This window comes from Aethina tumida, chromosome 7, assembly GCF_024364675.1.
Source record: "Aethina tumida isolate Nest 87 chromosome 7, icAetTumi1.1, whole genome shotgun sequence".
Classification (NCBI taxonomy): Eukaryota; Metazoa; Arthropoda; class Insecta; order Coleoptera; family Nitidulidae; genus Aethina; species Aethina tumida.
Window position 1 is genome coordinate 13,071,115 of NC_065441.1, and position 12,882 is coordinate 13,083,996.

The window sequence follows — 12,882 nt, forward strand, 5'->3', positions numbered from 1 at the left end:
AAGGATATCCTCAAAAATTTTGGCGAAGGAAACTTTAAAGTGGTGTTCAACAGAATAAGATCAGATAGCAAAAATTTCGTTCATCGTTCTCCTAATAAAAGTTTGTACCTCAGATCCTTACTAAAACTTTGAAATACGGCGGAGGAAAAGTTTTAGTTTGAAGTTTCTTTCCTTTTCATGGTATAGGGTTATTACAAAAAATTAATTATATGTGTTTTTATGCATTAGAACTTATATGTGTTTTTATGCATTATATGTTATGATACGAAGCATACATCTAAAGTTGTTCAAAGTTCATTCAAAGATAAATATGTTGAGATATTCGATTAGTCAGCATAATGTCCGGCTCTAAGTACAAATGGAAAGACATGTAGCCTTGATTAAAACACCAAAAAGATTAACATTTAGATGAATTGTGGTTATTAATTGAATAATTATGTGTATAAATTATTTTTAATGTGTACTACGTTTCTGGCCACCATTGTATATATTAGAGTTGAGCAATATTGGGGAGATTAAACAAACAAAAATGATTAAAATATAAATAATAAAACAAAAAAATATATATATCAAGTAGAAAATATTGTTATCATAATAAATCTGTCACTAAACAAAGAACATCGGAAACTCCTTTCTAATGCGATCTTTAATTGTGTGGTTCAGCAGTTCCTTATCCAAATCGTTCATGTTCAGGTCTCTATTTTCAATGTACACCTTCGTTCTAGCCGCAGCTAAATGTGCATAGTACGTCGGAGCTGGGTAACTAACCGACCTGTTACATCTCGTGAACATATGACATAGAAAATAAGCTAGTTGCTCTAGATCGTCGTTAGTGAAACCATTATCATCCCATAGTGTGCAATACTTGGTTGGTCTTGCAACCCCTTGAATACTGGCATGGGACACCAAATAGAACTCTTGCATGCATGGATTAGATATGATGTCATCCACACATGTGCCAGCTGGAACATTGCAATTTTTGTCTTCTGCATCACAACGATTCAGTGGAAATAATCTGGTGTGGTGGCGTTTTTGTACAACAACAAAAGTGATTTTGGGCGCGTAATCTTGTTCGAGTTCTCTACATGCCTCTTGCAATGCACGTATTTCCTTGTTATGAATAATGTTAAATTGCCCTTCGCTGACGCCGTCTCTGAAAAACATGATTCTGTGGGGCTTTTGTCCGTTGTTTTTCTTATAAAAGAACATGATTTGTTCAATTGCTATTTGTTTTAGATCCGTAATAACTTCTTCTTTGGGTTTCTGCAGCCTCCAGCAAATATTATACCTAAACGCTTTCGGTTCATGCGATGCAACCACAGCGGCAACACTTGGAGTATTCATTGAATCTGGACTTGGATGTGTAACATCCGCCCCCATTATCATACATGGTTTTGATAATATCGGCGGGGAGCTTGCCAAACTGTGATTTATTCCTGTTAATTTGCTGTTTACTTTTAATAAAACATTCAGTACTATTTGGTCAGTGATTTTCGTAACAGTTCTCGATTTTATACATTGTGTGAGGCATCCAACGTTTATCTCAGCCGCCTTTTTCACGTTCGAATAAGACGATGATTGATTGGATATAACTACGAAAATAATATCGTATGACATATTTTTTGAGAAAAATTGTGTTAGATCTGGCAAAGTATTTGCCACTGGTTGAAATGGTCTTTTGGCCTCTCTTATATTCATGCCAAACTTTCGGCCAAAATGTAAAATCTAAAACATAAAACTTTAATAGTTACACTACAGCATGTACCAACTTGCAAGTCACCTTCTCAGCCAAGACATCGAGCTCTTTTGGTTGTACACGATCTACATATGCAATAGTCCATTTTCTTACAGTAGCAGGCACCAGAAATCCTCCAATATCTTGTGGCCATGTACCCCAAACCCCTTTGGATACCGAAACCACATTCCTGGTGTTGTCCTTGTTGACGTAAAGCAATTTGGGCGGCTCCAAAACTCGCCCCTCCACTTGCTGAAATGTCGAACCAACTGAAAATCCGAACTCCTTAACCACCTGATCAGCATTGTAGTTTGCTGTCCTAAAATCCAAATGCAAAATTAATGCCGTATCCAATCACATCTTGAAATTGAAGTTACGTGACGCATGATTTAATCTTGTTCATACGAGTGATTGTATCTGTAGTCGCATGCCTGATCATCTGAGTAGTCTGGGCGTCGTTCATTTTTCTATTGAGAGCCTGGTTTCTTACAACTGTGCAACACTCCGGAGGCAACAAGATTTTTGTCTGTCTTGACTTTGAACCTACCCATATCGTCGGCATCATTGGATATCTACAAACACCATACAAAAAAAAGTTAAAGAGAATTGTATTTTATTATTGGTTTACTTAATGGTATATCCTTTTTCAGACCGGAAGTAGCTTTCCACTGTGCAAGTTCCTGTGCCACAATTAAACGTTTTTATTTTGGAGGGTTCGTCCACTCCGTTGACGCGGTAAAACCTCTTTGAACAAACTTGTCCTGGAATCTCGTATAATATTTTCAAATTTTTTATATATCTCTAAAAGGACAAAAGTAGTATTTAAATTTAATATGTAATAATGTTTTAGTTACTTGAAAAAGTGCTATCTGATATTGAGTTAAAGGTTTATGGAAAGAAAATTGTTGACCTGGTGAAGCACAAACATTCTCAATGGCATGTATTACTGATTGGGTTTTTGGAAATGCCTTATGAGCTACGTCAACATTTAATAGTAACTTCCCTCCTCTTATTGCCGATTGATAGAATCCTTGATACATTTCCATACCATTACCTAAAAAGCGTGATAAAGTTAAATAGCTTAAAATTAAACAACAAAATTGGTATAAAGAAAAGTTATCAGAAACTTACCAAGATCCATTATAGATGGCGGTTTAGTAAAAAAGCTTCTTCCAACCACACAACAATTTTTTGAAGCAGCGTGCCTCAGCACTATGTCAATCACTGCCAAAGCAGCAGTTGGTGATTGACGGTCAGCAGTCAAATTATGTAGTGGGGTTAAATTCACGAAACAAGCGTACTTGATTTCGATCTAAAATAATGATATGATTGGGGGCTCCTCATACCGCACCATCAATTCAACTCACCAAAAAAACCTTTTCAATTCCTTCTACTGGAACGGTAATCTCACCACTAAATCTGGACCACGGCATCTCGGTGGCGGTATACATGTTTTTACGGCCATCGAACGCAGGGAAACGGTTTGGAAAATTTTTCTGTCGGAACAGTTCAAACACTATTGGCAACACCAATTTAGGCACATCTGGACTAATTGTGACATCATAGTGGTATGCTGCCTCCAAAGAACCAATATTTAGCGATAGGTGATTAGACAGCACTTTGATAGGGTGTCCTCTTTTTCCTGTTTATGTGGAACGTGAAATGGAGTAAAAAATGTTATTGGACATTTCTTACCTCGAATGATAGTTTTTCTGGGTTGTGTAATTTGCATGTTGGAGAAATCCTTCTCGATTTGCTCTCTTTCTTGTTTTAACCTCATCTGGTTAATTTCGTAATGTGTAGGATGTGCCAGTGGTACCACTGAGTTTAAAATATTAAAATTTAATTTATTATTAAGTTCGTCATTCAAAACCTTTTTTTCTTTTTTAAAAAAGAAAATGCATAGTAACCTTGCATATTCGGTTGAGTTTCCTCTTGATGCAGTGGGGCTGCATTCGAAGTGCTTGGGCCTTCATCTATTTGACAAATCCTTGAAGATTGGCCAAAGGCAGGCTTATTTGATGATACACCCCAAACTGCTTTATGTCTCCGATTCTGTGGTTCAGGTGTGTCATCGTCCCCACCACCACTTCCTGCTTGTTGATCTAAACAAGCAAGTAACTAACTAAACGCCAATTAGTCATATGGAATCAACTAACCGCATGGAACCTGGTGAGTTCTCCGATGCTCTTGTTGAGTATTTTCAACACCTTTAGTGACAGATGGTCCACAAGTAGTACTTTCGTTTGAAGTAAATTCCATTGATGGTATGGTCCATGCTGGGGACAAAAGTGATGTAGAATGGATAACAAAAAAAAAATCAAGTTACCTGTCCTCTGTAAAGGTAACCGCATTTCTGAGCTGCCTGCTTCTGATTCGACCCATTTTTGCGGCTGAGGCCTTTGACATTCTCTTTCTTGTTTGAGTTGAGCTAAAAAATAATAATTATAATTTTATCAAAGGTCTAATGGATTTTGAATGATATTATTTATTCACTTACGTTTTTCGGCACCTTTTTTGCCTCTTTTCTTGCCTGATGCAACTGCCCACGTGTCGTCTTTGAAGGAACTTGTTTGAGGTTCCAAATTTGGATCTAAACATAAGTATTATGTTCAAAATTTACCAATAAAAATATTGAAACGTATTTAAAAGGCTTTTTAAATAAAGAATTTCAGAAGCTATTAATTATTTTTTAAATAAAAAATTTAAAATAATTGTTGAGCTTACCATGTTTTGGTTTTTCTTTGCCTTTTTTCTTGCCTGCCTTGCCTGCAACTCTCCATGAGCTATCATCGAAGGAGCTTGCTTGTGGTTCCGAATTTGAATCTAGACATAAGTATTATGTACAAAATTTACCAATAAAAATATTGAAACTTAATTAAATTAAATAAGGAAAACTTTAAATTTCAGAATCTGTTAATGTTTGTTGTAATAATTGTTGAATTTACCTTGTTTTGGTTTTTCTTTCTCAGGCTTATGAACGTTTTCTTCAGCTCCATCTTCGGAGTCTAATAAATATTTAAAATAAGAATATTGTGCTTTAAAATATATTTGTACTGAATAAGTCTGAGACTTACCTTCCTCAGTATTTAGAAGAGAATACTTATTCTGTGCTTTACTCTTCCTGGAACGTCTCTTCATGAGATATGGACTACTGCGGAACAACTAAAATGTTAAACGAGTGACATAATTCAACAATGTAGTTGTCAAGATGAATTAAAGCTTTGTTTGGAGAGAAAAATCTCATTTTATAGTATACCATACCTTTATGAAACATGACTTATTAGCCAAATAAGTCAATCAATTGCCGTGTAAAAGTGCTTTCGGGAAATGACTTAATAAAAATTACGGCGGGATTCGACTAACTGCATCCGACATGCAATGTTAGTTTAATTGAAATGTGACATATATGTTGTCAAAATTAAAGTGAAATATCAATCAAAACCAAAGTAAGGTAAGTTTAATTTATTTGTTTTACTATAACATATGTATATCTTAACTAGTATTTGCGAAACGTAGTAATATTTTCGTTCGTTCAAATAATTACTGGTTTTACTAATATTTAACAGGAACAAATCCGAAAAGCAAAGATTTTATTCGTAAAAATTGAAGTAACAGAAAAGACATTGATTGTGAGATTTGTTAATTCTCTCATACATTACTTTTTGAACAAAAATTAATAGTCACATCACTTTAATCACATTAGAATTAATTGCAATTGATGTTTTAATAATTATTTTATTTTATACAAACATTTGTATTCCAAAAATATTCATAAATTCCTCAACAACTTAGATTATTTGTGTTTTCCTAAATAAAAATTCGTAATTTGACTAAAATCCACCGTTCAAAACAATCGTGAAACCATTAACAAATTGTTTTAAATTAAATTTACGTATTCCTGCGATTGATTGATTCCCCGCAGGTCCGCTCTCGTTGGCGGTGCGGACCAAAGAGGGCGCGCTTTACAAAATATTCCCGATCCTTTATTGTGTAGGTTTGGTATTGATATTATGATTACCGAACAATAATACACGCATTAACGAGAAGTTTGTAAAATTGTCCGGTCACCGAGTTACGGTGAGTAGAACGATTTTGCCTAAAGAATCGTTTAAATTCTGCACCGCTTGACGCTTTTGCTAACTGCGTTTTCCGACACTTTCTTCCCGTCCGTGACCTCAGTTGATCTATCGTTTGTTGTCAGCGACGCATTTGTTGATGTAATGCGAAAAACCGATTATTTTTAGAGTTATACATTGATTCGACTTGTACAACTGCTGGATTTGTTGCTGATGCGTTTTGGGTTTAATGTCATTGCATGGTTTTCTTTGTTGTTTGTTCGGGCATCGATTTTGATTGGTATCTTCCTGTAATTTTAGCAGCATTGATCTAAAGATTAATTAAGTGGACTAATCTAATATTAAATTAGTCGATAAATTATCGATTGTTCTATCTGACTTGACAATAAGTAAAAAAATATTAATTGGAACTAAAGTCTATTAATTAATCTAATTACGTGTTTTGTAGTTCCAAATCAATTCAGCATTCAAGGTTCAGGTAGTTTAAAAATTGAAACGTAGTATTTAATACTAATGTTTATCATTTCAATATTTATTTCATATCAACAAAATGGTACTATCTTATTTTTCAATTAAAGTGGTCATTCAGACTATTTCGCAATAAAGGATGTAAAATATACAAAATTAGACTTTGTTTCATATTTGTAAAACCATTTTTTATACTAGATAAACTTTAAATATAAAAACAAAATTAAAATGATTACATTTATTTTCACATTCATCAATAAAGTGAATTGACGTCATCCACACTTATCTTAAGCATTTACAATAAATTATATTTTTATGTGAATTAAATATCCAGAATGAGACTAATTTTAAATTTTATTTTTTTATATCCTACCTTGAAAGGGAATAAATAATTATAAGCTACAGTGGTGGAAATAGCACACATTACTATCTTAATGTTAATTAGTAAACACTTAAACAACTTAAACAAAATAAATGCATCTGTGGCTGTTCACAGAAATAGTACACTATATATAGTAAGTATAGTAAATTAAATTTTTCGACAATTCAATTAACATCCACAATCATTATCTAAATTTGTTGCTTTTTGGTATTTTAATCGAGATTGTATGTCGTTCCACAAGGGTTCAATTGTATTTAACTCCGGATTTTACACTGGCCAATCAAGAATCTCAATATTTTTGCTTTTAACCAACGTTGAACAACTTTGGATGAATACTTTGTATCATTATTAAGCATAAAAGTCCATGTAATTGGTAAATTTATCGTTGGCATGGACATCTCTCATGATGTCTTCATATACGAAACGGACCAGGAAAGGAACCCCAAACCAAAACTTTTCCTGCTCAATGTTTCAAAGTCCTTTGTAGTGTATTTGGGATCCAAACTTTTATAAGGAGGACGATGGATGTATTTTTTACCATCTGATCTTGTTCTGTTGAACACGGATTTATTACTTTAAAGTACCTTTCGCCAAAATTCTGGAGGATAATTAATACATTTTTGTACAAACTTTTAATATTGTTTGTTCATTTTTTGATTGTTCAGTCAGTCGACGTCTGATTGTTTTACTAGATATACTGATATTGATAACACAATTAAGTCATTTTTTATTTATTTAGAGGATAAAAAAGGATATCGTTTATCGATTTTTATAATCTGTCTGTCATTAAAAGGAGTCGATTTTTGTTAGGACATTTTCTTATTATACTTTCAATTGAGTGTGTTGTTTCATATTTTCTAATAAGCATTGTAAACCATTTTTCGGAAGGATCTTAAATTCTTAACTGTGTTAATATTTAGACCTTAATATTTCATGTTAATTATCATTTCTATCTCACTGAAAGTGTATTTATTTAATAAAATATAAATCCTACTATAAAAAAGCAAAAAAGTATAAGATATTGAAATATATTTTTATAGTGATTGGAAAAATTAATGTCTTTTATAGAATATCTTACAAAATGTTTAATTTTAAATTTTGTGCTATTTATGTTATCTGGTCTCCACTTTTGTTTGTTGCTATATTGCGTTTGTGTTAAAATTGTATTAAAACTGATACAAATCAAGTCAAATCACTCTAATAATATTAGAAATAATAACCATTAATGTTTTTAATAAAGATTTTATTAAATACAAACTTATGTATCCCAAAAATATTCATAAATTGTAAATCTTTAAATAAAAAGTTATAAAATTTTAAATGTGCATTTAAATTTATTATCTGATATAACACAATTGTGTTGCTAGATGCGGAAACAATTGCTTTCATGCATATAAATCCTATATTTAGTTCATTTCCTTAAATAACAACGTAATCGCTTGAATATTATGCGACTAGAAGTCGCTGCAAAAAAAAATATTAATTATCATAATTTTCACCGTTAATGATTATTAAAATCGATCAATAAAAACTGAAACAACAATCCTTAATCTAATCGCATGCAAAAATGATAAACAATGGACCAGGATCCGTAAACAAAGTTCATAACTAATTGTCTCCCGTTCACCGCAACCAGCTTAGTCGGTTGTCAGTCGCGTTTGTAAGTACCAGCACACACGGCGCACTTAAAAATCGTATCGCCTAACTAAAACGGTGATAAAACGTCGATTGTGTGCCGTTTCTTTGTCGACAGACGATCGTTCGTGGATCGATAGGTCGGTGCGAAATTAACAATAGTGCGATGGGTAGAAAGGAGAAGGGTCCCAGAACGGAGAGGAACAACAGGAACAAAAGTATGTTGTGGTGTTGATCGTTTAACTGTACCATGTCCCGTAATTGGATTACGCGTTTGCTTATGGTAATTGTATGTGCCGGGGAAGATTGCATTAAATTTTTCGAACGCGCTAAAAAGTTCACCGTGGTTCCGTCGTGTGAATTGATCAAATTAGTGTCTCCCCAAGTTGTGCCATTTACACAATTGTATTATGAATTGGGTCAATTCAAATGTCGATTAAATGTCTACAATAAAAGTTATTGGTTTTATTTGCTTGATCACAAATTAAAATTTTAATTCGTCTGGTCATTGTAAATTTAAACTTAATTATTGTCTCACAGTTATGCTGTTTTAATTCTTGTTCACAACTTTTTTACTGTAACGTTATAAAATTTTAATACGCATAAATATTTGCAAAATAGGTATTTTGCATCGTTAATTGTTTTATGTTTATACATAAGTAATCTACAAAAGTCAACCTATGGGTAATTGAGTAATAATTATATTTTATTAACGTTTTATTAACCTTTGTTCAAGAATAATATGTGTTTTAAGACTTAAAAAATATCAAATGAATAATATAAATGATTCATAAATCTGTTTATATGTAAGCCATACCTTCTTTTTATACAAACGTATGTTATTTTATAATAAAGATAAATATATCAGGCTGGGGATGGACTTAGTTTCCACTTTTAAAGTAGTAATGTATATTACTGAGTTTTTATATTTTAAAAAGAATTATTAATTTAAGAAATTGTAAGTAACGTTGGTTCTTTATTGGTTAAAACATTTGCTTCTGTAATTGAAAAAATTTTACATTTTATTGACTTTTTTCTTTCAGATAAAAGCATGTAAATTTACATAAATTGCTTAAGCAATTGTTTCTTATGTTATGATTGCTAACGTAGCTTAAATAAAGATAGTTATATTAAATGATGATTTTCTACAGATTGCATAAAATAACTTTCCAATTATGTGCAATATTATATTTTTTGTTATCGTTACAACAATTTTTCCGTTTTATTGTTGTTTATTTCTTGATGTTAACAAAACATTCAATATATGTTTATAATCATGTTGGTTATATTTTTAAAATTGTTTTTTCCATTTCCAACACTAAAAACCGTTTACTCTGTACATACACTGCACGTCATTTGAAGTGAATTTCCTAGATTAAATAGGTTTAAAGATATTTAAAATATGTTTCATTTAGGCCAGTAATATTATTTGCTTCTCTAGACGTTCATTTACTTAGCACCACAAAAGGCCTCAAAGAAGACTTTCTTTTGTTACTATAATTGCTATTTTTGAACATAAGCTACAACCAGAAGACAAAACCGTTTTCTGATTATTTCTGCTAGACGAAATTGTCATTGGAATCACTGTTAATCTGTCCACCATCAGAAGAAGGTTGCATGAAGATGGTCTTAGAACTAGAAGATGTTTTGAATACCCTCTTCAAAGACAACTTTACCCTCGAAACCACCATCCTCAAAATTTGGAAGGGCTTAGCAATACTCTTAAGAAGAAGAGTAAGCCTAAAAGGCTGAGTCAAGGTCAAGTACACTAATGGAAAAATTTTAATTAATTTTGTTTTTTTAATTTCCAAAGGAATTTGTTGATATTAGTTTTATTACTGATTTAAATATTCTGTTGATGATGCAATTTTGTTTAATTTATACAGGAGATTATGTTGTTTATTTTGATAATATATATATATATATTTGTCGCAAAATAATGCTATTGGTATTCTGATTTATTAAATAATACAAATCACCCACTTCAAAAGTCGGACAGTGTATTTTATACAACTATTAATCTTTTATTGAGTGTGACTTTATGATAAACAACCAATATGTATATTTTATAGCCTCAGTATAAACATTTTTACGATTTATTATTATTTTTATCAATGCTTTCAGAGAAAAAAATGTTGGACTACGAGGACGAATCTTCGTCGTCCGGTGCGGAACTCACTCCAAAGAAAAATGGAAAGTCCACCGTGAGCGCCAACCCCCAACAGCAACAACAACAACCCTCCCTTCTGTCCTCCTTAAGAAGCGTACTGATTGTTCTCAGCACCGCTCTGATATGCTTCGCTGCGGCCCGAAACTCCATCACCTGGTTAGGATATTTTAAGGTTTTAATTGTTTGAACTGAAATGTCGCTTCTAGGCACTGCCAGCGATTTTGGGGAGCGTCCGGTGACTTCTGGCAGGCGCAGTGGGATAAATTCTTGAACATTGTTGGCGAGGATCCCTTTTATCTCTGGGTTTACGGAACGAACATATTAAATTTCCTGGTTTACTGGACATTCGGTGGCATTTATACCTTCCTAGGTAATGACCATTTTTATTGCATTTAAAAAATGTTATTCATATTTTCTGTAGATGTGACTAATAAACCGGCGGCTTTGAGACGCTACAAGATACAACCGGGCACCAACGAACCTGTAGACAACCGAAAACTTCTCAAAGTATTAGCAAAAATAAAACAATTAGGTTAATATTCAATAATGGAAATTTTAGGTAATATGGCAAGTGCTGGTCAACCAGATTGTCGTGGGAATCCCCTGCGCCCTTCTGATGTTTTGGCTGACACAGTGGCGTGGATTCCCACCAGTAAGAGAACTACCCACCTTTCATTGGGTACTTTACGAATTAGCCGTTCATATTTTGGTCGAGGAAGCTGCCTTCTACTACTCCCATAGGTAAATTTTATTATTAAAATAACGTAATTAAAAATACATGTATTTTTTTGTGTTAGGATCTTACACAGCCGACACCTCTACAAGTACATCCACAAGCAGCACCACGAGTGGACGGCACCGATCGCTGTGACCGCCATTTACTGCCACCCCATCGAGCACATCTTCTCCAATCTGGTGCCGCCATTTCTGGGAGTTTTCATAATGGGTTCGCATGTTGCCACCGCCTGGCTCTGGTTCACCCTCGCCATACTTTCAACTCTGAACGCCCACTCTGGATATCATTTACCTTTCTTCCCATCTCCCGAAGCTCACGACTTCCATCACCTGAAGTAATTAGTTGCATTAATGTTTAAATATGTTACTACGACAGAGCTGTTTTAGGTTCAACAATTGTTTCGGTGTTTTGGGCGTGCTGGACCGTCTGCACGGGACCGACAGCAATTTCAGACAGACCAGGGCGTACGTGCGCCACATCATGATGCTGAGCTTCATACCGCCGAGGGAGGCGTTCCCCGAACAGCAGAACTATTGCAAGCATAAGATGGGCAAGAACTAAAAACGGTGATACGCACAGAAGAAGAAAACGTACAGCAATACCGACTTGTTAACTCTAATTTTATTCAACTAATTACTAGTGTACTGAAATTATGTTATGAAGCTTGATCGATGTTTACATTTAATGTATAATATACGATTTTATGAAATCGAGGCCCCTGCATGTTATTGAAGTAAGGCACAACGAGGCCTAAAATGTGATAGAAAAACTGGTGTTGGTTTATTGGGGTCTCGCGCATTTTTAATCATACGTAGACATTCAGCTAATGTGATTTCTAGTGTTAATTTTTTGATTTATAAAATACATATTTTCATATATTCTATTATAGTGATATTTGATATTATTTAGGATATTTTAATTCTAGTTGCGACTGTGAGATTTAATTATTAATTGCACTTGATTATAATTAATGATTTCAAAATGTTTTTGGCGCGACTCGTCCGAGTTTCTGTGATTTTAATTTGTGGAATCGTACACAAAGCACAAATTCAAAAGTTATAATAAGTAACTAATAATAAGGCTTGTAAATATTTTTTTCGGACCTGTTAAAATGACCAAAAGCTGAATTAAAGCATTTATTTTGCATCTATCAAGTACATAAGATTCTTGTAATTCTTCTCCTTACTATTTAACACATCATTTATCACAAAATATGTATATACGTAGATAAAACTTTAATGTCTTTCAATTTAACTTATAAGTTGTAAGAGATGTTAAAATAACTAGTTTCAAACATTTAACGCATTTTATAAACTGTGTTTAATAATCATATGGTGGCAAATTAAGTTGTCCTGAAACTTATATTAAATAACTAACGTGTTTATGAATATAGGAATATAATAAATATATAATTTTTATCACGTGTTTTATTATAAACCATAAATGATGTTATTTTTCAGATAGATATAAGCTGATCTAATGTTTCAATATTCTTTTTATTAAAATTGCACTTATTTTTATCATAATATATAAACCATATGTCATTATAAAAGATAATTGTCTGGGAATTCACTAACGGAAATTCCCATGTAAATAATTACTATACTGCACAATAATTTTATACAAAGCTATTTTCTGTTGCAAAATAAAAAAACGCAATAAAACAAACTAGTACAG

The 12,882-nt window shown here is 32.9% G+C and overlaps 2 protein-coding genes across 6 annotated transcripts; one reads left to right on the forward strand and one right to left on the reverse strand.

The window, feature by feature from the left end:
• Window positions 1-548: 548 nt before the first annotated feature.
• On the reverse strand, window positions 549-5,111 carry LOC109597776 (protein argonaute-2-like). 2 transcript variants are annotated; one of them, XM_049969548.1, is made up of 16 exons: window positions 5,000-5,111; window positions 4,813-4,900; window positions 4,684-4,743; window positions 4,463-4,561; window positions 4,248-4,328; window positions 4,065-4,166; window positions 3,895-4,014; window positions 3,646-3,840; window positions 3,431-3,556; window positions 3,103-3,377; window positions 2,867-3,047; window positions 2,590-2,789; window positions 2,364-2,536; window positions 2,113-2,307; window positions 1,781-2,054; window positions 549-1,725 (listed from the first exon to the last, which is right to left on the reverse strand). In XM_049969548.1, the coding sequence occupies exons 2-16, from the start codon at window positions 4,874-4,876 to the stop codon at window positions 607-609; spliced, it is 3,264 nt and encodes a 1,087-aa protein (XP_049825505.1). In that variant the 5' UTR covers window positions 4,877-4,900; window positions 5,000-5,111; the 3' UTR covers window positions 549-606. The 2 variants fall into 2 exon arrangements, with proteins under 2 accessions (XP_049825505.1, XP_019869098.1); XM_020013539.2 differs by having other exon boundaries at window positions 4,236-4,328.
• LOC109597777 (fatty acid hydroxylase domain-containing protein 2) lies at window positions 5,078-12,623 on the forward strand. 4 transcript variants are annotated; one of them, XM_020013543.2, is made up of 7 exons: window positions 5,078-5,189; window positions 10,424-10,625; window positions 10,676-10,839; window positions 10,891-10,976; window positions 11,029-11,210; window positions 11,267-11,539; window positions 11,592-12,623. In XM_020013543.2, the coding sequence occupies exons 2-7, from the start codon at window positions 10,432-10,434 to the stop codon at window positions 11,764-11,766; spliced, it is 1,074 nt and encodes a 357-aa protein (XP_019869102.1). In that variant the 5' UTR covers window positions 5,078-5,189; window positions 10,424-10,431; the 3' UTR covers window positions 11,767-12,623. The 4 variants fall into 4 exon arrangements, with proteins under 4 accessions (XP_019869102.1, XP_019869101.1, XP_019869099.1 ...); XM_020013542.2 differs by lacking the exon at window positions 5,078-5,189 and adding an exon at window positions 5,678-5,815; XM_020013540.2 differs by lacking the exon at window positions 5,078-5,189 and adding an exon at window positions 8,292-8,517.
• Window positions 12,624-12,882: the final 259 nt, after the last annotated feature.

Coding starts and splice junctions, on each gene's coding strand:
- LOC109597776 (XM_020013539.2), bottom strand. CDS start 4,876: ATGAAGAGACGTTCCAGGAAGAGTAAAGCACAGAATAAGTATTCTCTT. Junction 4,167..4,235: donor CAAAAAAGGTGCCGAAAAAC/GTAAGTGAATAA, acceptor ATTATTTTTTAG/CTCAACTCAAACAAGAAAGA. Junction 1,726..1,780: donor TCGATGTCTTGGCTGAGAAG/GTGACTTGCAAG, acceptor TTTATGTTTTAG/ATTTTACATTTTGGCCGAAA.
- LOC109597777 (XM_020013540.2), top strand. CDS start 8,466: ATGGGTAGAAAGGAGAAGGGTCCCAGAACGGAGAGGAACAACAGGAAC. Junction 10,626..10,675: donor GCCCGAAACTCCATCACCTG/GTTAGGATATTT, acceptor TGTCGCTTCTAG/GCACTGCCAGCGATTTTGGG. Junction 10,840..10,890: donor TGGCATTTATACCTTCCTAG/GTAATGACCATT, acceptor TATTTTCTGTAG/ATGTGACTAATAAACCGGCG.